Source organism: Melospiza melodia, unplaced genomic scaffold (assembly GCF_035770615.1).
Source record: "Melospiza melodia melodia isolate bMelMel2 unplaced genomic scaffold, bMelMel2.pri scaffold_411, whole genome shotgun sequence".
Lineage (NCBI taxonomy): Eukaryota > Metazoa > Chordata > Aves > Passeriformes > Passerellidae > Melospiza > Melospiza melodia.
In genome coordinates this window covers 14,246-41,795 of record NW_026948732.1, presented here as the reverse complement: position 1 = coordinate 41,795, position 27,550 = coordinate 14,246, and the positions used below count along the sequence as shown (strand labels likewise).

The window sequence follows — 27,550 nt, the reverse complement described above, 5'->3', positions numbered from 1 at the left end:
CCAACATATTTAAATATAGAAACAAAAAAAAAATTTCCCCAAAATTTCCAGAAATTTCTCAGGATTGGCCTCGACAGATAAATTTCCAAAGAATTCCCAAAAAATACAAATTAATAATAAAAAAATTCCCAGAAAATCTGAAAAAAAAAAAAAAAAGAAAAATCCCACAAAAAATCCCCCAAAATTCGGAAAAAATCCCAGAAAATTCCCCCATAAAATCCAAAAAAGTCCCCTCAAAAATTACTCAAAATTTCCTAAAAATTCTGGAAAAAAAATTTTAAAAAATTCCTATAAATCCCCAAAAAAATCCTAAAAATATTCCCCAGAAATTAAGAAAAAAAAATCCCCCAAAATAAAAAATATCCACTAAAAATCCCTCCCGCAGATCCTGCAAAATTGCCCCAAAAATTAAAAAAAAATCACCAAAAATGTCCCCGAAACCTCCTGGAAATTGTTTAAAAATTCCCAGAAAATTCCCCAAAATATCACCGAAAAATTTAAAAAATCTTTAAAAATTCCCAACAAAATCACCAAAAAGTTCATCCAAAAATTACCCAAAATTCACCAAAAAATCACCAAAAAAAACCCCATCAAAATTTCCAAGAATTCCCCAAAATGTCACAAAAATTCCCAAAAAAGATCCTCAAAATTACCCCCGAAAGCACCAAAAAATTCCGAAAAAAAATTACCGAAAAAATTCCAAAAAAGTCGCAAAATTTGGTAAAAAATCCCCAAAAAATTCCCAAAAATTCACCGAACAATCACTGCAAAATCCCCAAATTCCCCCCAAAATGTTCAAATCAAATCCTTAAAAATTCACAAAAAATCCACAAAAAATCCACAAAAAATCCACAAAAAATCCGCAAAAAATCCGCAAAAAATCCACAAAAATCCACAAAAAAATCCACAAAAAATCCACAAAAATTCACAAAAATTCCACAAAAATCCACAAAAAATCCACAAAATAAAAAAACCACCAAAAAATCCACAAAAAATAAAAAAAAAAATCCACAAAAAATCCTTGAACAAAACCCAAAGAAATCCCCCAAAAATTTCCCCCCAAAAAGTCCAAAATTTCCAAAAATTCCAAATAAAACCTAAAATTCCCCCAATAATTCCCCCAAATTCCTCGGGATTTGCCATTTTTAAAATTCCCAAAAAAGTAAAAAAAAAAAATTCTCCAAAACTTCTCTTAAAATTAAAAAATTTCGCCAAAAAATTCCCAATTCGTTCCCCCAAAAGCCCCAAAAATCTCCCATAAAATTGAAAAAAGGTCTCAAAACGTTCCCAAATCATTTCTCCAAAATTCCCAATTCCTTCAAGCCCTAAAATTTCCCAGAAATTGCCCAAAATTTTCCAAAAAATTTCCCCAAAAATTCCCGAAAAATTCGAATTTTTAAAAAAAGCCCATAAAAGTGGGCGTGGCTTCACTTTGGGGGCGTGGCTTCAGAGTTCATTGTAAGCTATGTGAGGGGCGTGGCTTGGGCAGGGGGCGTGGCTTTAGCGCGCACTCTGTGCTAGGTAAGGGGCGTGGCTTCACTTTGGGGGGCGTGGCTTCAGAGTGCATTGTAAGCTATGTGAGGGGCGTGGCTTCGGCAGGGGGCGTGGCTTTAGCGCGCACTCTGCGCTAGGTGGGGGCGTGGCTTTGTGGAGGGGGCGTGGCTTCAGAGTGCATTGTAAGCTATGTGAGGGGCGTGGCTTCACTGTAGGGGGCGTGGCTTCAGCGCGCGCTCTGTGCTAACTAAGGGGCGTGGCTTCACTTTGGGGGCGTGGCTTCAGTGAGCATTGTAAGCTATGTGAGGGGCGTGGCTTTAGCGCGCACTCTGTTCTAAGTAAGGGGCGTGGCTTCACTTTGGGGGCGTGGCTTCACTGAGCATTGTAAGCTATGTGAGGGGCGTGGCTTTAGCGCGCACTCTGTGCTAACTAAGGGGCGTGGTTTCACTTTGGGGGCGTGGCTTCAGTGAGCATTGTAAGCTATGTGAGGCGCGTGGCTTTAGCGCGCACTCTGTGCTAGTTGAGGGGCGTGGCTTTGCTCAGGGGGCGTGGCTTCAGAGTGCATTGTAAGCTATGTGAGGGGCGTGGCTTTAGCGCGCACTCTGTGCTAACTAAGGGGCGTGGCTTCACTTTGGGGGCGTGGCTTCAGTGTGCATTGTAAGCTATGTGAGGGGCGTGGCTTTGCTCAGGGGGCGTGGCTTCACTGACGAGTTTTGTTCTTTGCGAGGGGGGTGGTTTCTCCCAGGGGGCGTGGCTTCATTGCGCTCTGCGAGGGGCGTGGCTTCGCTGAGGGGCCGCGGCCTAAACTGGGGCAAAGTTCGAGGACGCGGGTTCGAGTCTGGGCTCGGGCGGCGGCCATGGAGCGGCGGGCCGTGATCTTCGACCTCGGTGTTGTGCTGAAACCGGGCCTGCAGCACTTCCTGAGCGCCTGCGAGCGCGACTGGGCCCTGCCCAGGTAGGCCCGGCTCGCTTGGGCTCGGTTGGGCTCGGTTCGGTTCGGTTTGGGCTCGGTTTGGTTCGGTAAAGCCGCGCCTGGCAGGGCCGAAGGCGCCCGCCCGCGTCTCAGTGCGGGGCGGCGCCGGGCGAGACCCACGGAATCAACGCGAGAATTTCGTGGTTGGCGGAGCCGCCCGCGCGGGATTTGAGTTTAGGAAATTTGGGATTTTTGGGGTTTTTGGGGTTTGGGATTTGGGGATTTTTAGGATTTGGGGTTTTTTGGGATTTTGCAGTTTGGAGGTTTTTGGGGTTTAGGGATTTTGGGGTTTGGGATTTCTGGGGTTTGGGAGTCTGGGATTTGGGATTTTTGGGGTTTTTGGGGTTTTTGGGGTTTTGGCGTTTGGGTTTTGGGATTTGGGGTTTGGGGATTTTTGGGGTTTGGGGATTTTTGGGATTTGGGATTTTTTGTGTTTTTTGAGATTTTCAGGATTTGGAGATTTTGGAATTTGTGATTCAGGGTTTGGGATTTTGGGGATTTTTGGGGATTTTTGGGATTTGGGGATTTGAGGATTTTTTGGGGGTTGGGGTTTAGGATTTGGGGTTTTGGGGATTTTGGGATTTTGGGATTTGGGGATTTTTAGGATTTGGGGTTTTGGGGTTTGGGTTTGTTTGGGGGTTTGGGGGTTTTGGGATTTGGGATTTTTGGGGTTTGGGATTTGGAGTTTGGGGTTTTGGGGGGTTTGGGGAGTTTTAGGATTTGGGGTTTTTTGGGATTTTGCAGTTTGGGGATTTTTGGGATTCGGGGTTTTTGAGGTTTGGGGTTTTTTGGGATTTTGGGATTTTGCAGTTTGGAGTTTTTTGGGATTCGGGGTTTTTGGGGTTTGGGATTTGGGGTTTGGGGTTTTTTGGGGTTTGGGGATTTTTGGGATTTGGGATTTTTTGGGTTTTTTTGAGATTTTCAGGATTTGGAGATTTTGGAATTTGTGATTCAGGGTTTGGGATTTGGGGATTTGGGGATTTTTGGGATTTGGGGATTTGAGGATTTTGGGATTTCTTTGGGGTTGGGGTTTAGGATTTGGGGTTTTGGGGTTTTGGGATTTGGGGATTTGGGGTTTTGGGATTTTGGGGATTTGGGGTCTTTTGGGATTTGGGGTTTTTGGGGATTTTGCCGTTTGAGGTTTGGGATTTGGGCGATTTTGGCTTTGGGGATTTTTAGGATTTGGGGTTTTGGGGTTTGGGTTTGTTTGGGGTTTTTTGGGGTTTTGGGGGGTTGGGGGAGTTTTAGGATTTGGGGTTTTTTGGGATTTTGCAGTTTGGGGATTTTTGGGATTTGGGGTTTTTGAGGTTTGGGGTTTTTGGGATTTTGCAGTTTGGAGTTTTTTGGGATTCGGGGTTTTGGGGGTTTGGGATTTGGGGTTTGGGGTTTTTTTGGGGTTTGGGGTTTTTTGGGATTTGGGATTTTTTGTGTTTTTTGAGATTTTCAGGATTTGGAGATTTTGGAATTTGTGATTCAGGGTTTGGGATTTGGGGATTTTTAGGATTTGGGGTTTTGGGGTTTGGGTTTGTTTGGGGTTTGGGGAGTTTTGGGATTTGGGGTTTTTGGGGTTTGGAGTGTTTGGGGTTTGGGGTTTGGGATTTGGGTTTGGGAGTCTGGGATTTGGGATTTTTGGGGTTTTTGGGGTTTTTGGCGTTGGGGTTTTGAGATTTGGAGTTTGAGATTTGGGATTTGGGGTTTGGGGTTTTTTGGGGTTTGGGGATTTTTGGGATTTGGGGTTTTTTGTGTTTTTTGAGATTTTCAGGATTTGGAGATTTTGGGATTTGTGATTCAGGGTTTGGGATTTTGGGGATTTGGGGATTTTGGGGATTTTGAGATTTTGGGATTTTGGGATTTCTTTGGGGTTGGGGTTTAGGATTTGGGGTTTTGGGATTTTGGGATTTTGGGATTTGGGGATTTTTGGGATTTGGGGTTTTGGGATTTTGGGGATTTGGGGTCTTTTGGGATTTGGGGATTTTGGGGATTTTGCCGTTTGGGGTTTGGGATTTGGGCGATTTTGGGTTTGGGGATTTTCAGGATTTGGGGTTTTGGGGTTTGGGTTTGTTTGGGGTTTTTTGGGGTTTTGGGATTTGGGATTTTTGGGGTTTGGAGCGTTTGGGGTTTGGGGTTTTTGGGGTTTTGTAGTTTGGGGGTTGGGTTTGGGATTTGGAGTTTGGGGATTTTGGGGGTTTGGGATTTTTGGGGTTTGGGGATTTTGGGGGTTTGGGATTTGGGGTTTGGGATTTGGGGATTTTTAGGATTTGGGGTTTTTTGGGATTTTGCAGTTTGGAGTTTTTTGGGATTCAGGGTTTTTGGGGTTTGGGATTTGGGTTTGGGAGTCTGGGATTTGGGATTTTTGGATTTTTGGGGTTTTTGGGGTTTGGGGTTTTGGGATTTGGAGTTTGAGATTTGGGATTTGGGGTTTGGGGATTTTTGGGGTTTGGGGATTTTGGGGATTTGGGATTTTTTGTGTTTTTTGAGATTTTCAGGATTTGGAGATTTTGGGATTTGTGATTCAGGGTTTGGGATTTTGGGGATTTGGGGATTTTTGGGATTTGGGCATTTGGGGATTTTTTGGGGGTTGGGGTTTAGGATTTGGGGTTTGGGGATTTTGGGGATTTTGGGGTTTTGGGGATTTTGGGGGTTTGGGATTTTTGGGGTTTGGGGTTTTTGGGGGTTTGGGATTTGGGGTTTGGGGTTTGGGGTTTGGGATTTGGGGATTTTTAGGATTTGGGGTTTTTTGGGATTTTGCAGTTTGGAGGTTTTTGGGGTTTAGGGATTTTGGGGTTTGGGATTTTTGGGGTTTGGGAGTCTGGGATTTGGGATTTTGGGGGTTTTTGGGGTTTTGGGATTTGGAGTTTGAGATTTGGGATTTGGGGATTTTTGGGGTTTGGGGTTTTTTGGGATTTGGGATTTTTTGTGTTTTTGAGATTTTCCGGATTTGGAGATTTTGTAATTTGTGATTCAGGGTTTGGGATTTTGGGGATTTGGGGATTTTGGGATTTTGGGATTTCTTTGGGGTTGGAGTTTAGGATTTGGGGTTTTGGGATTTTGGGGATTTTTGGGATTTTGGGATTTGGGGATTTGGGGATTTTGGGGATTTTGCCGTTTGAGGTTTGGGATTTGGGCGATTTTGGCTTTGGGGATTTTTAGGATTTGGGGTTTTGGGGTTTGGGTTTGTTTGGGGTTTTTTGGGGTTTTGGGATTTGGGATTTTTGGGGTTTGGGATTTGGAGTTTGGGGTTTTGGGGGGTTTGGGGATTTTTAGGATTTGGGGTTTTTTGGGATTTTGCAGTTTGGGGATTTTTGGGATTTGGGGTTTTTGGGGTTTGGGGTTTTTTGGGATTTTGGGATTTTGCAGTTTGGAGTTTTTTGGGATTCGGGGTTTTTGGGGTTTGGGGTTTGGGGATTTTTGGGGTTTGGGGATTTTTTGGGATTTGGGGTTTTTTGTGTTTTTTGAGATTTTCAGGATTTGGAGATTTTGGAATTTGTGATTCCGGGTTTGGGATTTTGGGGATTTGGGGATTTTAGGATTTTTTTGGGGTTGGGATTTAGGATTTGGGGTTTGGGGATTTTGGGGATTTTGGGGTTTTGTAGTTTGGGGGTTGGGTTTGGGATTTGGAGTTTGGGGTTTTTGGGGTTTGGGATTTGGGGTTTGGGATTTGGGGATTTTTGGGATTTGGGGTTTTTTGGGATTTTGCAGTTTGGAGTTTTTTGGGATTTGGGGTTTGGGATTTGGGTTTGGGACTCTGGGATTTGGGATTTTTGGGGTTTTTGGGGTTTTGGGATTTGGAGTTTGAGATTTGGGATTTGGGGTTTGGGGTTTTTTGGGGTTTGGGGATTTTTGGGATTTGGGATTTTTGTGTTTTTTGAGATTTTCAGGATTTGGAGATTTTGGAATTTGTGATTCAGGGTTTGGGATTTTGGGGATTTTTGGGGATTTTTGGGGTTTGGGGTTTTTTGGGATTTTGAGATTTTTTTGGGGTTGGGGTTTAGGATTTGGGGTTTGGGGATTTTTGGGATTTGGGGTCTTTTGGGATTTGGGGTCTTTTGGCCTTTGGGGTTTTGGGGATTTTGCCGTTTGGGGTTTGGGATTTGGGCGATTTTGGCTTTGGGGATTTTTAGGATTTGGGGTTTTGGGGTTTGGGTTTGTTTGGGGGTTTGGGGGTTTTGGGATTTGGGGTTTTTGGGGTTTGGGATTTGGAGTTTGGGGTTTTGGGGGGTTTGGGGATTTTTAGGATTTGGGGTTTTTTGGGATTTTGCAGTTTGGGGATTTTTGGGATTTGGGGTTTTTGAGGTTTGGGGTTTTTTGGGATTTTGGGATTTTGCAGTTTGGAGTTTTTTGGGATTCGGGGTTTTTGGGGTTTGGGGTTTTTTGGGGTTTGGGGTTTTTTTTGACATTTGGGGTTTCTTGGGGTTTAGGATTTGGGGTTTCTTTGGGATTTGAGTGTTTTTGGGATTTGGGGATTTTTGGGGGATTTTGCAGTTGCGAGTTTGGGGTTTGGGGTTTTTTTTTTGGGATTTGAGATTTGGGGGTTTTGGGTTTATTGGGATTTGGGGTTTGGGGGAGTTGGATTTTTGGGGATTTTTGGGGATTTTTTCGGGGATTTTGGGGATTTTTGGGGATTTTGGGGATTTTTTGGGGATTTTGGGGGATTTTTGGGGATTTTTGGGGATTTTGGGGGATTTTTGGGGATTTTTGGGGATTTTTGGGGCTTTCCTGATTGGTCCTTTCCCCCCCAGGGGTTTCCTGGCGGCCGCTCTGGATTCCGGGGGGCCCCAGAGCCCCCGATGGCGAGCGCTGCGCGGACACATCGGCCTCACACAGGTGGGACCGGGATCCGCTCCGGGATCTGGGATCCACTCCGGGATTTGGGATCCATTCCAGGGGTTTGGGATCCACTCCAGGCTTGGGATCCACTCCGTGATTGGGATCCACTCTGGGATCTGGGGTCCACTCCGGACTTTAGGGCCAACCCTGGGATCTGGGATCCATTCTGGGGGTTGGGATCCACTCCGGGCTTTGGGGCCATCTCTGGGGTCTGGGATCCATTCCAGGGGTTCGGATCCACTCCGGGATTTGGGATCCATTCCAGGGGGTTGGAATCAATGCTGAGGTTTGGGATCTGTTCCAGGGGTTGGGATCCACTCTGGGATTTGGGATCCACTCCAGGCTTTGGGATCAACCCTGGGATCTGGGATCCACTCTGGGGTTTGGGATCCGTTCCGGGGCTTTGGGATCCACTCTGGGCTTTGGGGCCAACCCTGGGATCTGGGATCCACTCCGGGGTTTGGGATCCACTCTGGGGTTGGGATCCATTCCAGGGGTTGGGATCCACTCCAGGATTTGAGATCCATTCCAGGGGTTGGGGATCCGCTCTGGGGGTTGGGATCCACTCCGGGATTTGGGATCCACCCCAGGGTTTGGGATCCACCCCGGGATCCACCCCAGGATCTGGATCCACTCCGGGATTCAGGATTGACCTCGAGGATTTGGGATCCACCCCGGGGTTCGGGATCCATTCCGGGATTTCGGGATTGGCCCCAAAATTCCCTGGGGATTTCAGATTCCCCGGGGATTCCAGATCCGGCCCGGGCTCTGGGATTGACCTCGAGGATTTGGGATCCACCCCGGGGTTTGGGATCCACCCCAGGATTTGGGATCCACCCCGGGGTTTGGGATCCATTCCGGGATTTCGGGATTGACCCCAAATTTTTTTGGGTTTTTTTCCCAGAATTTCCCAGATTTTGGGGTTTTTTCCCAGAATTTCCCAGATTTTGTTGGTTTTTTTTCCCAGAATTTCCCAGATTTTGGTTTTTTTTCCCAGAATTTCCGAGATTTGGGGCTTTTTCCCAGAATTTCCCAGATCCTGGAGGTTTTTCCAGCCGGGATTTCTCTGGATTTTTGGGCCTTTTCCATCTGGGAATTTTCCTGATTTTTGGGGCTCTTCCAAGCAGGGATTTCCCACATTTTGGACCTTTTCCAACTAAAATTTTTTCCCCAAAATTTGGGGCTTTTCCAAGTGAGAATTTCCCGGATTTTGGGGTTTTTTTTCCCAGAATTTCCCAGATTTTGGGTTTTTTCCCCCAGAATTTCCAAATTTTGGGGTTTTTTCCCAGAATTTCCCAGATTTTGGTTTTTTTCCCCAGAATTTCCCAGATTTTGGGGTTTTTTCCCCCGAATCTCCCGGAATTTTGGGGTTTTATTCCCAGATTTCGGGATTTTTTCACAGAATTTCCCAGATTTTGGGGTTTTTTCCCCAGAATCTCCCGGAATTTTGGGGTTTTATTCCCAGATTTTGGTTTTCTTTCCCAGAATTTCCCAGATTTTGGGGTTTTTTCCCCAGAATTTCCCAGATTTTGGGGTTTTTTTCCCCAGAATTTCCCACATTTTGGGGTTTTTTCCCAGAATTTCCCAGATTTGGGTTTTTTCCCCCAGAATGTCCTGGAATTTTGGGGTTTTATTCCCAGATTTTGGTTTTCTTTCCCAGAATTTCCCAGATTTTGCATTTTTTCCCCAGAATTTCCCAGATTTTGGGGTTTTTTTCCCCAGAATTTCCCACATTTTGGGGTTTTTCCCAGAATTTCCCAGATTTGGGTTTTTTCCTCTGAATCTCCCAGAATTTTGGGATTTTATTCCCAGATTTTGGTTTTCTTTCCCAGAATTTCCCAGATTTGGGTTTTTCCCCCAGAATTTCCCAGATTTGGGGTTTTTTCCCCAGAATTTCCCATATTTTGGGGTTTTATTCCCAGATTTGGTTTTTTTTCCCAGAATTTCCCAGATTTGGGTTTTTTTTTCCCAGAATTTCCCAGATTTGGGTTTTTTTCCCCCGAATCTCCCGGAATTTTGGGGTTTTATTCCCAGATTTTGGTTTTCTATCCCAGAATTTCCCAGATTTTGGGGTTTTATTCCCACATTTCGGGTTTTTTTCCCAGAAATTTCCCAGTTTGGGTGTTTTTTCCCTCATTTTCCCCGTTCTCTCCCCCAGCTGGTGGAGGAGCTGGAGGCGCGGTGCCGTTCCCGGCTCCGCTCCCAATGCAGAATTTCCCAGATTTTGGGGTTTTTTCCCCAGAATTTCCCAGATTTTGGGGTTTTTTTCCCAGAATTTCCTAGATGTTGGGGTTTTTTCCCCAGAATTTCCCAGATTTTGGGGTTTTTTTCCCCAGAATTTCCCAGATTTTGGGTTTTTTTCCCAGAATTTCCCAGATTTCGTGTTTTTTCCCCCAGAATTTCCCAGACTTTGGGGTTTTTTCCCCAGAATTTCCCAGATTTTGGGGTTTTTTCCCCAGAATTTCCCAGATTTTGGGGTTTTATTCCCAGATTTGTTTTTTTTTCCCAGAATTTCCCAGATTTGGGGTTTTTTCCCCAGAATTTCCCAGATTTCGGGGTTTTATTCCCAGATTTCAGGTTTTTTTCCCAGAATTTCCCAGATTTCGGGGTTTTTTTCCAGAATTTCCCAGATTTTGGGTTTTTTTTTCCAGAATTTCCTGGATTTTGGGGTTTTATTCCCAGATTTGGTTTTTTTCCCCAGAATTTCCCAGATTTTGGGGTTTTTCCCAGAATTTCCCAGATTTTGGGGTTTTTTCCCAGAATTTCCCAGATTTTGGAGTTTTTTCCCCAGAATTTCCCAGATTTTGGGGGTTTTTTTTCCAGAATTTCCCGGATTTTGGGGTTCTTTCCCCAGATTTCGGGTTTTTTTCCCAGAATTTCCCAGATTTTGGGTTTTTTCCCCCAGAATTTCCCAGATTTTGGGGTTTTATTCCCAGATTTTGGGGTTTTTTTCCCAGAATTTCCCAGATTTGGTGTTTTTTCCCTCATTTTCCCCGTTCTCTCCCCCAGCTGGTGGAGGAGCTGGAGGCGCGGTGCCGTTCCCGGCTGCGCTCCCAATGGACAATTTCCCAGATTTTGGGGTTTTTTTTCCCCGAATTTCCCAGATTTTGGGTTTTTTTCCCAGAATTTCCCAGATTTCGGGGTTTTTTCCCAGAATTTCCCAGATTTTGGGGTTCTTTCCCCAGATTTGGGTTTTTTTCCCAGAATTTCCCAGATTTTGGGGTTTTTTCCCCAGAATTTCCCAGATTTCGGGGTTTTATTCCTAGATTTGGTTTTTTTTCCCCAGAATTTCCCAGATTTTGGGGTTTTATTCCCAGATTTTGGTTTTCTTTCCCAGAATTTCCCAGATTTCGGGATTTTTTCCCAGAATTTCCCAGATTTGGTGTTTTTTCCCTCATTTTCCCCGTTCTCTCCCCCAGCTGGTGGAGGAGCTGGAGGCGCGGTGCCGTTCCCGGCTGTGCTCCCAATGGAGAATTTCCCAGATTTTGGGGTTTTTTCCCAGAATTTCCCAGATTTTGGGGTTTTTTTTCCCAGAATTTCCCAGATTTTGGGGTTTTTTCCCAGAATTTCCCAGATTTTGGGGTTTTTTTTTCCCAGAATTTCCCAGATTTGGGGTTTTTCCCCAGAATTTCCCAGATTTTGGGTTTTTTTCCCCGAATCTCCCGGAATTTTGGGGTTTTATTCCCAGATTTTGGTTTTTTTTTTTCACAGAATTTCCCAGATTTTGGGTTTTTTTCTCAGAATTTCCCAGATTTTGGGGTTTTTTCCCCAGAATTTCCAAAATTTTGGGGTTTTTTTCCCCAGAAATTCCCAGATCTTGGGTTCTTTTCCCAGAATTTCCCAGATTTTGGTTTTTTTTCCCCAGAATTTCCCAGATTTGGGTTTTTTTCCCAGAATTTCCCAGATTTGGGTTTTTTCTCCAGAATTTCCCAGATTTTGGGGTTTTTTTTCCCAGAATTTCCCAGATTTGGGTTTTTTTCCCCCGAATCTCCCGGAATTTTGGGTTTTATTCCCAGATTTCGGGGTTTTTTCCCAGAATTTCCCGGATTTTGGGGTTTTATTCCCACATTTCGGGTTTTTTTCCCCAGAATTTCCCAGATTTTGGGGGTTTTTTTCCCAGAATTTCCCAGATTTGGTGTTTTTTCCCTCATTTTCCCCGTTCTCTCCCCCAGCTGGTGGAGGAGCTGGAGGCGCGGTGCCGTTCCCGGCTGCGCTCCCAATGGAGAATTTCCCAGATTTTGGGGTTTTTTCCCAGAATTTCCCAGATTTTGGGGTTTTTTTTCCCAGAAGTTCCCAGATTTTGGGGCTTTTCCGACTGGGATTTTTCTGGAATTTTGAGGCTTTTCCATTTGGGAATTTCCCAGATTTTGTTGGTTTTTTTCCCATAATTTCCCAGATTTCGGGGTTTTATTCCCAGATTTCGGGTTTTTTCCCCCAGAATTTCCCAGATTTTGGGTTTTTCCCCAGAATTTCCCAGATTTGGGGTTTTATTCCCAGATTTTGGGGTTTTTTCCCAGAATTTCCCAGATTTTGGGGGTTTTTTTTCCCAGAATTTCCCAGATTTTGGGGTTTTATTCCCACATTTCGGGTTTTTTTCCCAGAATTTCCCAGATTTGGTGTTTTTCCCCTCATTTTCCCCGTTCTCTCCCCCAGCTGGTGGAGGAGCTGGAGGCGCGGTGCCGTTCCCGGCTGCTCTCCGAGGGCGCGGCCGTTCCCGAGGGTTTCTCGGCGTGGCGGCCGTTCCGGGAGCTGCGCGAGCGCGGCCGCCTCGACCCCGCCGTGCTCCGGGCGGCCGCCGAGCTCCGCGAGCGCGGTGAGGGGACGCGCCGGGAATCCATTCCGGGAATCCATTCCGGGAATTCACGCCGGGAATCCATTCCGGGAATTCACTCCGGGAATTCTGGGGATGGAGCCTTGGGAATGTTGGGGATGGTGGGGATGGAGCCTTGGAATGGTGGCGATGTTTAGTTGGAATGTGGGGGAATGTTCAAAATGGTGGGGATGGAACGTTGGGAATGTTGGGGGTGGTGGGTTTGAAATGTTGGGTGGTGGGGATGGAACGTTGGGAATGTTGGGGATGGGGGGTCCAGAGTGGTGGGAATGGTGGGTTTGGAATTTGGGGAACCTTGGGAATGTTGGGGATGGTGGGGATGGAGCCTTGGGAATGTTGGGAATGTTTAGTTTGGAATGTGGGGGAATGTTCAAAATGGTGGGGATGTTGGGGATGGAACCTTGGGAATGTTGGGATGGTGGGTCCCGAATGGTGGGGATGCTGGGTTTGGAATGTGGGGAATGTTCAAAATGGTGGGTTTGGAACGTTGGGAATGTGGGGATGGTGGGTTTGAATTGTTGGGAATGGTGGGGATGGGAAATTGGGGATGTGGGGATGGTGGGGATGGAACGTTGGGAATGTTGGGGATGGTGGGTTTGAAATGTTGGGGATGGTGGGGATGGAGCCTTGGCAATGGTGGGGACGTTCAGTTTGGAACGGTGGTTGGGGATGTTCAAAATGTTGGCAATGGTGGGGATGGTGGGGATGGAACCTTGGGAACGGTGGGATGGTGGGTCCAGAGTGGTGGGGATGGTGGGTTTGGAATGTTGGGGATGGTGGCGATGGAACCTTGGGAACGTTGGGATGGTGGGGTCCAGAGTGGTGGCGATGGTGGGTTTGAAATGTTGGGATGGTGGGTCCAGAGTGGTGGGGATGGTGGGAGTGGAACGTTGGCAATGGTGGGGATGGTGGGGATGGAACCTTGGGAATGTTGGGATGGTGGGAGTGGAAAGTTGGGACTGTTGGCGATGGTGGGTTTGAAATGTTGGGGATGGTGGGGATGGAACCTTGGGAACGTTGGGGATGGTGGGTCCAGAGTGGTGGCGATGGTGGGTTTGAAATGTGGGGATGGTGGCGATGGAGCCTTGGCAATGGTGGGATGGTGGGTCCAGAGTGGTGGGGATGGTGGGTTTGGAATGTTGGGGATGGTGGGGATGGAGCCTTGGCAATGGTGGGATGGTGGGTCCAGAGTGGTGGCGATGGTGGGTTTGAAACGTTGGGGATGGTGGGGATGGAGCCTTGGGAACGTTGGGGTGGGTGGGTCCAGAGTGGTGGCGATGGTGGGTTTGAAACGTTGGGGATGGTGGCGATGGAGCCTCGGCAATGGCGGCGACGTTGGGTTTGGAACGTTGGGCATGGAGCGTTGGGAACGTTGGGACCGTTGGGCGCGGAACGTTGCGAGCGTCGCCTCCATCCGTACCGCGGCGAGCGGCCGTCCCGCCGTGCCACCTCCCACCCTTTGGTGTCCCCATCCGCCCATCATCTCCCGCAGGGTTCCGTCCGTGCGTCCTGGCCAACTCGTGGCTGGACGACTCCGGGGGCCGCGGGGCGTGGGCGGCGCTGCAGGAGCGGCTCCGGCGCCGCTTCCGCCCCGTGCTGGAGTCGTGCCGCGTCGGCGCCGCCAAACCCGAGCCCGGCGCCTTCCGACGCGCCCTCGCCGAGCTGGGCGCGACGCCCGAGCAGGGTGACGCGCGGTGGGAAGCCCCGGGAGATGCCACCATGATCCTCCAAAAAAAAACCCAGGAAATTTGGAGTTTTCCTATCCCCAAAATGTTGGGGTTTTTTTGATGGGTGGGAAGCCACGGGAGATGCCACCACCATCCCCAAAAAAAAACCCCAGAAAATTTTGAGTTTTCCATCCCCCAAATCTTGGGATTTTTTGAGGTTGTGAAGCCACGGGAGATGCCACCACGATCCTCCAAAAAAACCAGAAAATTTGGAATTGTCCATCCCCCAAATCTTGGGATTTTTCTGAGGGATGTGAAGCCCCAGGAGATGCCACCACCATCCCAAAATATCAGAAAGTTTGGAATTGTCCATCCCCCAAATCTTGGGATTTTCTGAGGGATCGGAAGCCTCGGGAGATGCCACCACCATCCCCAAAAAACCCAGGAAATTTGGAATTGTCCATCCCCCAAATCTTGGGATTTTTTGAGGGATGGGAAGCCCTGGGAGATGCCACCACCATCCCCAAAAAAATGGAAAAATTAGGAATTGTCCAATGGCCCAAATCTTGGAATGTTCTTGGAATGTGAAGCCTTGGGAGATGCCACCACAATCCCAAAAAACCAGAAAATTTGGAATTGTCCATCCCCAAACCTTGGGATTTTTCTGAGGGATCGGAAGCCCAGGGAGATGCCACCACCATCCCAGAAAAAAACCAGAAAATCTGGAATTTCCCAATCCCACAAATCCTCGGATGTTCCTGGGGATGTGAAGCCCCAGGAGATGCCACCACCATCCCCAAAAAAACCAGAAAATTTGGAATTGTCCATCCCTCAAATCTTGGGATTTTTCTGAGGGTTCGGAAGCCCCGGGAGATGCCACCACCATCCCCAAAAACCCAGAAAATTTGGAATCATCCATGCCCCAGATCCTTGGACGTTCCTGATGAGCAGGAAGCCACGGGAGATGCCACCACCATCCCCAAAAACCCAGAACATTTGGAATTTCCCAATCCCACAAATCCGTGGTTGAATCTTTAGATGTTCCTGGGGATTTGAAGCCCTCGGAGATCCCAAAACCACAGAAAATTTGGAATTGTCCATCCCCCAGATCTTTGGATTTTCTGAGGGATGTGAAGCCCCAGGAGATGCCACCACCATCCCAAAAAACTCCAGGAAATTTGGAATTGTCCATCCCCCAAATCTTGGGGTTTTTTGAGGGCTGGGAAGCCCTGGGAGATGCCACCATGATCCCCCAAAAAAAACCAGAAAATTTGGAATTGTCCATCCCCAAATCTTGGGATTTTTTTGAGGGCTGGGAAGCCCAGGGAGATGCCACCACCACCCCAGAAAAAAAACAGAAAATCTGGAATTTCCCAATCCCACAAATCCTCAGATGTTCCTGGGGATGTGAAGCCCCAGGAGATGCCACCACCATCCCAGAAAAACCCAGAAAATTTGGAATTGTCCATCCCCAAACCTTGGGATTTTTTGAGGGTTGTGAAGCCCTGGGAGATGCCACCACCATCCCCAAAAAAACCAGAAAATTTGGAATTGTCCATCCCCCAGATCCTTGGATGTTCTCAGGGATTTGAAGCCACGGGAGATGCCACCACCATCCCAAAAATCCAGAAAATTTGGAATTGTCCATCCCCCAGATCTTGGGATTTTTCTGAGGGATCGGAAGCCCAGGGAGATGCCACCACCATCCCAGAAAAAAACCAGGAAATTTGGAGTTCTCCAATCCCACAAATCCTCGGATGTTCCTGGGGATGTGAAGCCCCGGGAGATGCCACCACCATCCCAAAAAACTCCAGAAAATTTGGAATTGTCCATCCCCCAAATCTTGGGATTTTCTGAGGGATGGGAAGCCCCAGGAGATGCCACCACCATCCCCAAAAAACCCAGGAAATTTGGAATTGTCCATCCCCAAATCTTGGGATTTTCTGAGGGATGGGAAGCCTCGGGAGATGCCACCACAATCCCAGAAAAAAACCAGGAAATTTGGAATTGTCCATCCCCCAAATCTTGGGATTTTTCTGAGGGTTGTGAAGCCCTGGCAGATGCCACCACCATCCCAGAACAAAACCAGAAAATTTGGAGTTTTCCTTCCCCAAATCTTGGGATTTTCTGAGGGTTCGGAAGCCCTGGGAGATGCCACCACCATCCCAAAAATCCAGAACATTTTGAATTTCCCAATCCCACAAATCCATGGTTGAATCTTTGGATGTTCCCGGGGATTTGAAGCCCCAGGAGATGCCACCACCATCCCCAAAAAACCCAGGAAATTTGGAATTGTCCATCCCCCAAATCTTGGGATTTTTCTGAGGGATGGGAAGCCTCGGGAGATGCCACCACAATCCCAGAAAAAAACCAGAAAATTTGGAATTTTCCAATCCCAAAAATCCTCAGATGTTCCTGGGGATTTGAAGCCTTGGCAGATGCCACCACCATCCCAGAAAAAAACCAGAAAATTTGGAGTTTTCCTTTACCAAATCTTGGGATTTTTTGAGGGTTGTAAAGCTCCAAGAGATGCCACCACCATCCCAAAAACCCAGAAAATTTGGAACTGTCCATCCCCCAGATCCTCGGATGTTCCTGATGATCAGGAAGCCACGGGAGATGCCACCACCATCCCCAAAAATCCAGAAAATTTGGAATTGTCCACCCCCAAATCTTGGGATTTTTCTGAGGGTTTGGAAGCCCTGGGAGATGCCACCACCATCCCAAAAATCCACAAAATCGGGAACTGTCCATCCCCCAGATCCTTGGATGTTCCTGGGGATTTGAAGCCCTGGGAGATGCCACCACCATCCCAGAAAAAACCCAGAAAATTTGGAATTGTCCATCCCCAAACCTTGGGGTTTTTTGAGGGGTGGGAAGCCACGGGAGATGCCACCACCATCCCCAAAAAAAATGGAAAAATTAGGAATTGTCCATCCCCAAATCTTGGGATTTTTCTGAGGGTTGGGAAGCCCTGGGAGATGCCACCACCACCCCAAAAAACCCAGAAAATTTGGAATTGTCCATCCCCCACATCCTTGGATGTTCCTGGGGATGTGAAGCCCCAGGAGATGCCACCACCATCCCCAAAAAACCCCAGAAAATTTGGAATTGTCCATCCCCCAGGTCCTCGGATGTTCCTGATGATCAGGAAACCCCAGGAGATGCCACCACCATCCCCAAAAAAACCAGAAAATTTGGAGTTTTCCTTCCCCAAATCTTGGGATTTTTGTGAGGGTTTGGAAGCCCTGGCAGATGCCACCACCATCCCAAAAAAAATCCAGAACATTTGGAATTTCCCAATCCCACAAATCCATGGTTGAATCTTTAGATGTTCCCGGGGATTTGAAGCCCCAGGAGATGCCACCACCATCCCCAAAAAAACCAGAAAATTTGGAATTGTCCATCCCCAAACCTTGGGATTTTTCTGAGGGTTGTGAAGCCCTGGGAGATGCCACCACCATCCCCAAAATCCAGGAAATTTGGAACTGTCCATCCCCCAGATCCTTGGACGTTCCTGATGATCAGGAAGCCTTGGGAGATGCCACCACCGTCCCAAAAATCACAAAATTTGGAGTTTCCCAATCCCCCAAATCTTGGGGTTTTTTGAGGGATGTGAAGCCCTGGGAGATGCCACCACAATCCCAAAACACTGGGATTGTCCATCCCCCAAATCTTGGGATTTTTCTGAGGGTTGTGAAGCCCTGGCAGATGCCACCACCATCCCAGAAAAAAACCAGAAAATCTGGAATTTCCCAATCCCACCAATCCTCGGATGTTCCCGGGGTTGTGAAGCCCCGGGAGATGCCACCACCACGATCCCGGCATTCCGGATTTTTTGTTTTCCCCCCGTGTCCCAGGTGGTCGTGGTGGACGGGCAGGAGCAGAGCGTGTTGGCGGCGCGGGCGCTGGGCATGGCGGCCGTGCTGGCGCGGGACACCGAGAGCGCCCTGAGGGACCTGCAGGAGATCACCGGGCTCCAGGTGCGGGGGGAACACCGGAATGCCCCTGGTGGGATCTGGGGGGATCTGGTGGGACCTGGTGGGACCTGGTGGGACCTGGTGGGGTTTGGTGGGATCTGGTGGGACCTGGTGGAGTTTGGTGGGGTTTGGTGGGACCTGGTGGGACCTGGTGGGATCTGGTGGGGTCTGGGGGGATCTGGTGGGGTTTGGTGGGATTTGGTGGGACCTGGTGGGGTTTGGTGGGATCTGGGGGGATCTGGTGGGACCTGGTGGGACCTGGTAGGATCTGGTGGGGTTTGGTGGGATCTGGTGGGGTTTGGTGGGATCTGGTGGGACCTGGTGGAGTTTGGTGGGATCTGGTGGGACCTGGGTGGGGATCTGGGGGATCTGGTGGGATCTGGTGGGACCTGGTGGGACCTGGTGGGGTTTGGTGGGATCTGGGGGGATCCGGTGGGACCTGGTGGGATCTGGTGGGATCTGGTGGGGTTTGGTGGGACCTGGTGGGACCTGGTGGGATCTGGGTGGGGATCTGGGGGATCTGGTGGGACCTGGTGGGACCTGGTGGGATCTGGTGGGGTTTGGTGGGATCTGGTGGGACCTGGTGGGACCTGGTGGTATCTGGTGGGGTTTGGTGGGATCTGGTGGGATCTGGGCAGATCCTGGTGGGACCTGGTGGGACCTGGTGGGACCTGGGGGGACCTGGGGGGATCTGGTGGGGTTTGATGGGGTTTGGTGGGATCTGGTGAGACCTGGTGGGATCTGGTGGGGTTTGGTGGGATCCTGGTGGGACCTGGTGGGATCTGGTGGGACCTGGTGGGGTTTGGTGGGATCTGGTGGGACCTGGTGGGACCTGGTGGGACCTGGGGCGATCTGGTGGGATCTGGTGGGATCTGGTGGGGCCTGGTGGGATCTGGTGGGACCTGGTGGGATCTGGTGGGACCTGGTGGGATCTGGTGGGACCTGGTGGGATCTGGGGGGACCTGGCGGGGTTTGGTGGGATCTGGTGGGATCTGGTGGGATCTGGTGGGATCTGGTGGGACCTGGTGGTATCTGGTGGGGTTTGGTGGGATCTGGTGGGGCCTGGTGGGATCTGGTGGGACCTGGTGGGATCTGGTGGGACCTGGTGGGATCTGGGGGGACCTGGCGGGGTTTGGTGGGATCTGGTGGGATCTGGTGGGATCTGGTGGGATCTGGTGGGATCTGGTGGGATCTGGTGGGATCTGGTGGGGTTTGGTGGGACCTGGTGGGACCTGGTGGGACCTGGTGGGACCTGGTGGGATTTGGTGGGACCTGGTGGGACCTGGTGGGATCTGGGGGGACCTGGTGGGATTTGGTGGGGTCTGGTGGGGCCTGGTGGGATCTGGTGGGACCTGGTGGGATCTGGTGAGATCTGGTGGGATCTGGTGGGATCTTGGGGGATCTGGTGGGACCTGGTGGGACCTGGTGGGACCTGGTGGGGTCTGGTGGGGTCTGGTGGGATCTGGTGGGACCTGGTGGGACCTGGTGGGATTTGGTGGGATTTGGTGGGACCTGGTGGGATCTGGGGGGACCTGGTGGGATCTGGTGGGACCTGGTGGGATTTGGTGGGACCTTCCATGGGGTTCCGTGGATGGAGATGGTTCTGTGCTGGTGGTGCTGATTGATGATGGGCTGGGAGGAGCCTCAGATCCCCCCGATCCTGAGCCCCAAATCCCCCCCCCCCAAAATCCCAAATCCCAAAAGTTCCAAACTTCAACCCCCCCCAAAAAAAATTTGCGAATCTCGAATCACAAAAAAATCTCAAATCCTAAATCCTAAATCCCAGATCCCAAATCCCAAATCCCTGATCCCAAATGCCCAAATCCCCAAAGTCCCCAGTCCCTGATCCCAAACCCCAAATCCCAAACCCCTCATCCCTGATCCCGGATCCCAAAACCCCAAATCCCAAACCCCAAAATCCCAAATCCCTGAGCCCAAATCCCTGATGCCAAAATCCCCAAATCTCAAATCCCCGATCCCAAACCCCCAAAGTCCCAAACTCCTCGATCCCCAAATCCCAAACCCCTGATCCCAAATCCCCGATCCCAAAATCCCCAAACCCCCCAAATCCCCAATCCCTGATCCCAAACCCCTGATCCCAAACCCCCCAAAGTCCCAAACCCCAAATCCCAAATCCCTGCTCCCAAACCTCTGATCCCAAACCCCCCAAATGCCAAACCCCCAAAGTCCCAAATCCCAAAATCCCCAAATCCCAAATCCCAAACCCCCGATCCCCCTGATCCCCAAACCCCTGATCCCAAACCCCCAAAGTCCCAAACCCCTTGATCCCCAAACCCCAAACCCCCGATCCCAAACCCCTGATCCCAAACCCCAAAATCCCCAAATCCCCAATCCCTGATCCAAAATCCCTGATCCCAAACCCCTAACCCTGAACCCCCAAAGTCCCAAACCCCAAAATCCCCAAATCCCAAATCCCTAAAGTCCCAAACCCCAAATCCCCAAATCCCCGATCCCAAATCCCTGATCCCAAAATCCCCAAAGTCCCAAACCCCCGATCCCAAACCCCAAATCCCAAATCCCCGATCCCCAAATCCCCAAATCCCAAATCCCCGATCCCAAACCCCTGATCCCAAACCCCCAAAGTCCCAAACCCCAAAATCCCCAAATCCCAAATCCCCGATCCCCAAATCCCCAAATCCCCAATCCCTGATCCAAAATCCCTGATCCCCAAATCTCCAAATCCCCAATCCCCAACCCCGAAACCCCTGATCCCAAATCCCCAAATCCCTGATCCCAAATCCCCGATCCCAAACCCCAAAATCCCCAAATCCCCAAAGTCCCAAACCCCAAATCCCCAAAGTCCCAAACCCCAAATCCGCAAATCCCTGATCCCAAATCCCCGATCTCAAACCTGTGATCCCAAACCCCCGATCCCAAACCCCAAAATCCCCAAAATCCCAAATCCCCGATCTCAAACCTGTGATCCCAAACCCCCGATCCCAAATCCCTGATCCCCGGATCCCCAATCCCGCCGCCGTTTCCGGCAGTTGCTGTTTGGAGCGGACGCGGAGGCGCCGCCGGAGCCGATCGCTCCCGAGGAGCTGGGACACGGATACGTCCCGATACGGGTGCGGGGCGGGAGCGGGAACGGGGACGGGAACGGGAACGGGATTGGGGACGGGAACGGGATCGGGAATGGGATCGGGAACGGGAACGGGAATGGGAATGGGATCTGCTGGGAATGGGATTGGGAATGGGAGCGGGAATGGGAATGGGAATGGGAATGGGATCGGGAACAGGATCAGGATTGGGAACGAGATCGGGAATGGGATCGGGAACAGGATCGGGATCGGAAATGGGATCAGGATTGGGAACGGGATCGGGAATGGGAATGGGGATGGGATCAGGAATGGGATCGGGAATGGGATCCGGAATGGGATCGGGGATGGGATTGGGAATGGGATCAGCTGGGATCGGGAATGGGATCGGGATCGGGAATGGGATCGGGAACGGGAATGGGATCGGGAATGGGATTGGGAATGGGATCGGGAACGGGAGCGGGAATGGGATCGGGAATGAGATCGGGAACGGGAATGGGGACAGGATCAGGGATGGGATCTGCTGGGAACGGGATCGGGAACGGGATCGGGGACGGGATTGGGAACGGGAACGGGATCGGGAATGGGATCGGGAATGGGATCAGGAACGGGATCGGGGACGGGATTGGGAATGGGAACGGGATTGGGAACGGGATTGGGAACGGGATCAGGAATGGGATCGGGAACGGGTTCGGGAACGGGATCGGGAATGGGAATGGCTGGGATTCCAAGCTGGGATCAGCTGGAAATGGCTGGGATCTCCAGGGATCTGCTGGGAATGGGGGGGATTCCAGGCCGGGATTTTCTGGGAATGGGTACGGGGCGGCGGGAACGGGGACGGGATCGGGGATGGGATCGGGAACGGGATCAGGAACAGGATCGAGAATGGGATCAGGAATGGGAATGGGATCGGGAACGGGATCGGGAACGGGATCGGGAACGGGATCTGCTGGGAATGGGATCTGCTGGGAACGGTTGGGATTCCAAACCGGGATCTGCTGGGAATCCGTGCTGGGATCTCCTGGGAATGTCAGGGCGTGGCCGGGATTCCAGGCTGGGAATGCTGCGCGCTCTGGGATTGGGCTCTGCAGCGCCCGTTCCCGTTTTTTCCTGGCCCCGTTTCCTGCAGAATTCCCGATTTTTTTCCCTCCCATTTTGTTTTTCCCTCCCTCCCTCCCTCGGTTTCCCAGCCGGGCGTGCAGCTGCACTTTGTGGAGCTGGGCCGGGGCCCGGCGCTCTGCCTGTGCCACGGCTTCCCCGAGTCCTGGCTCTCCTGGCGCTTCCAGGTCAGACACAGAAAATTCCCAAAACATTGCCCGAGGATTCCCCCAAAAATCCCCCCCGAAAAAATCCCATAAACTTCACCCAAAAAATTCCCCAGAAATTCCCCCAAAAACTTCCAAACCATCCCCAAAAGGTCCCAAAAAATTCCCCAGAAATTCCCCATAAAATTTCCAAACCATCCCCAAAAGGTCCCAAAAAATTCCCCCCAAAATTCCCACAGTAAGTCCCAAAAAAATCCCCCCAAAATTCCCAAATAAATCCCAAAAAATTCCCCCCCAAAATTCCCAAAATAAATCCCGAAAAATTCCCCGCAAAATTCCCAAAGAAATCCCAAAAAAATTCCCCCCAAAATTCCCGAAATAAATCCAAAAAAATTCCCCCCAAAATTCCCGAAATAAATCCCCCCAAAATCCCCCCAAAATTCCCAAAATAAATGCCAAAAAAATCCCCCCAAAATTCCCAAAATAAATCCCAAAAAAATCCCCCAAAATTCCCTAAATAAATCCCAAAAAATTCCCCCCAATATTCCCCAGAAATTCCCCCCAAAATTCCCAAAGTTTCCCCAAAAGTTTCCCAAAAAATTCCCCCAAAATCCCCAAATCCACCCAAAATTTCCCAAATTTCCCAAAAGTTAAAAAAAAATAAAAACAAACCACGAAAATTACCCCAAAATCCCCCAAAAATTCCCGCAAAGATCCCTCAAAAATTCCGCGAAAATTTGCAAAAATTCCCCAAAAATTCCCCAGAAATTCCCCCCAAAATTCCCAAAGTTTCCCCCCCAAAAAATTCCCCAAAAATCCCCAAATCCGCCCAAAAGTAAAAAAAAAAAAAAAAAAACAACACGAAAATTACCCCAAAATCCCCCAAAAATTCCCGCAAAGAGTCCTCAAAAATTCGGCGAAAATTTGCAAAAATTCCTCAAAAATTCCCCAGAAATTCCCCCCAAAATTCCCAAAGTTTCCCCCCAAAAAAATTCCCCAAAAATCCCCAAATCCGCCCAAAATTTCCCAAAATTTCGCCCAGATGGAGCCGCTGGCCCGGGCCGGGTTCCGCGTGATCGCCCTGGAGATGAAGGGGTACGGGGACAGCAGCGCCCCCAGCGGTGAGAATGGGGAACTGCAGCGCCATTGAGAACCGCGGGGATTCATTGATAACAACGGCGGGCGTTCATTGATAACAACAGCGGGGATCCATTGATAACCATGGGGATTGATAATGGCCATTGATAACCATGGGGATTCATTGATAACAACGGGGATTCATGGATAACGGGCATTGACAACCATGGGGATTCATTGATAACGGGCATTGATAACCATGGGGATTCATTGATAACAACGGGGATTGATAACCATGGGGATTCATTGATAACAACGGGGATTGAGAACGGGCATTGATAACCGTGGGGATTCATTGATAACAACGGGGATTCATTGATAACAACAAGGGGATTCATTGATAACAACAAGGGGATTCATTGATAACAACAAGGGGATTCATTGATAACAACAGCGGGGATTCATTGATAACAACGGCGGGGGTTCATTGATAACAACAGCGGGGATTCATTGATAACAACGGCGGGGATTCATTGATAACAACGGGGATTGAGAACGGGCATTGATAACCGTGGGGATTCATTGATAACAACGGGGATTCATTGATAACAGCAAGGGGATTCATTGATAACAACGGCGGGGATTCATTGATAACAACAAGGAGATTCATTGATAACAACAAGGGGATTCATTGATAACAGCGGGGATTCATTGATAACAGCGGGGATTGATAACGGGCATTGATAACCGTGGGGATTCATTGATAACAACGGGGATTCATTGATAACAACGGCGGGGGTTCATTGATAACAACGGCAGGGATTCATTGATAACAACGGAGGGGATTCATTGATAACAACAAGGGGATTCATTGATAACAACGGGGATTCATCGATAACAACAAGGGGATTCATTGATAACCATGGGGATTCATTGATAACAACGGGGATTGATAACGGGCATTGATAACCGTGGGGATTCATTGATAACAACGGGGATTCATTGATAACCATGGGGATTCATTGATAACAACGGGGATTGATAACGGGCATTGATAACCGTGGGGATTCATTGATAACAACGGCGGGGATTCATTGATAACAACAAGGGGATTCATTGATAACAACGGGGATTCATTGATAACAACAGCGGGGATTCATTGATAACAACGGGGATTCATTGATAACAACAGCGGGGATTCATTGATAACAACGGCGGGGATTCATTGATAACAACAAGGGGATCCATTGATAACAACGGCGGGGATTCATTGATAACAACAAGGGGATTCATTGATAACAACGGCGGGGATTCATTGATAACAACAAGGGGATTCATTGATAACAACAGCGGGGATTCATTGATAACAGCGGGGATTCATTGATAACAACAGCGGGGATTCATTGATAACAACGGGGATTCATTGATAACAACAGCGGGGATTCATTGATAACAACAGCGGGGATTCATTGATAACAACAGCGGGGATTCATTGATAACAACAAGGGGATCCATTGATAACAACGGCGGGGATTCATTGATAACAACAAGGGGATTCATTGATAACAACGGCGGGGATTCATTGATAACAACGGGGATTCATTGATAACAACAAGGGGATTCATTGATAACAACAAGGGGATTCATTGATAACAACGGGGATTCATTGATAACAACAAGGGGATTCATTGATAACAACAAGGGGATTCATTGATAACAACGGGGATTCATTGATAACAACGAGGATTGATAACGGGCATTGATAACCGTGGGGATTCATTGATAACAACGGGGATTCATTGATAACAACGGCGGGGGTTCATTGATAACAACAAGGGGATTCATTGATAACAACAAGGGGATTCATTGATAACAACAAGGGGATTCATTGATAACAACAGCGGGGATTCATTGATAACAGCGGGGATTCATTGATAACAACGGCGGGGGTTCATTGATAACAACGGGGATTCATTGATAACAACAGCGGGGATTCATTGATAACAACAAGGGGATTCATTGATAACAACGGGGATTCATTGATAACGGGCATTGACAACCATGGGGATTCATTGATAACAATGGGGATTTATTGATAACAACGGGGATTGATAACCATGGGGATTCATTGATAACAACGGGGATTGAGAACGGGCATTGATAACCGTGGAGATTCATTGATAACAACGGGGATTCATTGATAACAACAGCGGGGATTCATTGATAACAACAAGGGGATTCATTGATAACCATGGGGATTCATTGATAACAACGGGGATTGATAACCATGGGGATTCATTGATAACAATGGGCATTGATAACCATGGGGATTCATTGATAACAACGGGGATCCATTGATAACAACGGGGATTGACAACCATGGGGATTCATTGATAACGGGGATTGATAACGGGCCTTGATAACCATGGGGATTCATTGATAACAATGGGCATTGATAACCATGGGGATTCATTGATAACAACGGGGATTGATAATGGGCACTGATAACCATGGGGATTCATTGATAACAACAAGGGGATTGATAACGGGCATTGATAACAACAGCGGGGATTCATTGATAACAACGGGGATTGATAATGGGCATTGATAACCATGGGGATTCATTGATAACAACGGGGATTGATAACCATGGGGATTCATTGATAACAACAGGGATTCATTGATAACGGGCATTGATAACAATGGGGATTCATTGATAACAACGGGGATTGATAACGGGCATTGATAACCATGGGGATTCATTGATAACAACGGGGATTGATAACGGGCATTGATAACCATGGGGATTCATTGATAACCAGGGGGATTGATAACCATGGGAATTCATTGATAACGGGGATTGATAACCATGGGGATTCATTGATAACGGGCATTGATAACCATGGGGATTCATTGATAACAACGGGGATTGATAATGGCCATTGATAACCATGGGAATTCATTGATAACCATGGGGATTCATTGATAATGGCCATTGATAACCATGGGAATTCATTGATAACCATGGGGATTCATTGATAACGGGCATTGATAACCATGGGGATTCATTGATAACGACGGGCATTGATAATGGGCATTGATAACCATGGGGATTCATTGATAACGGCCATTGATAACCATGGGGATTCATTGATAACAACGGGGATTCATTGATAACGGGCATTGATAACAATGGGGATTCATTGATAACAACGGGGATTGATAACGGGCATTGATAACCATGGGGATTCATTGATAACAACGGACATTGATAATGGGCATTGATAACCATGGGGATTCATTGATAACCATGGGGATTCATTGATAACGGGCATTGATAACCATGGGGATTCATTGATAACGACGGGCATTGATAATGGGCATTGATAACCATGGGGATTCATTGATAACCATGGGGATTCATTGATAACGGGCATTGATAACCATGGGGATTCATTGATAACGACGGGCATTGATAATGGGCATTGATAACCATGGGGATTCATTGATAACAACGGGGATTCATAACGATGGGGATTAATTGATAATGGGAATTAATAACTGGGATTGATAATGGGCATTGATAACTATGGGGATTCATTGATAACGGGCATTGATAACCATGGGGATTCATTGATAACAACGGGGATTGATAACCATGGGAATTATAATAATGGGAAAACAAAAACGGTGGGAAAAAATTATGGGGAAAAAAAATCACGTGGGGGGGAAAAAAACGTGGGAAATAAATTATGGGGGGAAAAAAATTTTAAAATCCTGGGAAAAAAAAAAATCCCGGAAAAGAAAAGAAAGTGCTGGAATTTTTTGCCCGCAGACATCTCGGAATATTCCCAGGAGCAGATCTGCAAGGTGAGCGACCCCGGGAGTCTGGGGGTTTGGGGAATCCCAGGGGTTTGGGGAATTTGGGAATTCTGGGGCTGGGAGGCGCCGATCCCGAGGGGATCTGATCCCAACGGTGCCGATCCCGAGGGGATCTGATCCCGATCCCGCTGATCCTGATCCCACTGATCCCGATCCCGATCTGATCCCAACGGTGCCGATCCCGAGGGGATCTGATCCCGATCCCGCTGATCCTGATCCCACTGATCCCGATCCCGATCTGATCCCAACGGTGCCGATCCCGAGGGGATCTGATCCCAACGGTGCCGATCCCGAGGGGATCTGATCCCGATCCCGCTGATCCTGATCCCGATCCTGATCTGATCCCAGTGGTGCCGATCCCGAGGGGATCTGATCCCGATCCCGCTGATCCTGATCCCGATCCCGATCCCGATCTGATCCCAATGGTGCCAATCCCAAAGGGATCTGATCCCGATCCCGCTGATCCTGATCCCGATCCTGATCCCGATCTGATCC

General features: G+C 48.7%; 1 protein-coding gene across 1 annotated transcript in view; it reads left to right on the top strand.

Annotated features, from left to right (window-relative positions):
* Window positions 1-2,327: 2,327 nt before the first annotated feature.
* Window positions 2,328-27,550, top strand: part of LOC134434555 (bifunctional epoxide hydrolase 2-like) — a gene marked incomplete at its 3' end in the record, with an annotated part of 38,354 nt that continues 13,131 nt past the window's right edge. Inside the window, 9 exon segments of the mRNA XM_063183224.1 lie at window positions 2,328-2,449; window positions 7,207-7,291; window positions 11,948-12,107; window positions 13,618-13,814; window positions 17,653-17,775; window positions 20,781-20,861; window positions 22,022-22,117; window positions 23,139-23,217; window positions 27,009-27,043. Of these exon segments, the coding sequence (XP_063039294.1) occupies window positions 2,352-2,449; window positions 7,207-7,291; window positions 11,948-12,107; window positions 13,618-13,814; window positions 17,653-17,775; window positions 20,781-20,861; window positions 22,022-22,117; window positions 23,139-23,217; window positions 27,009-27,043 (954 nt within the window).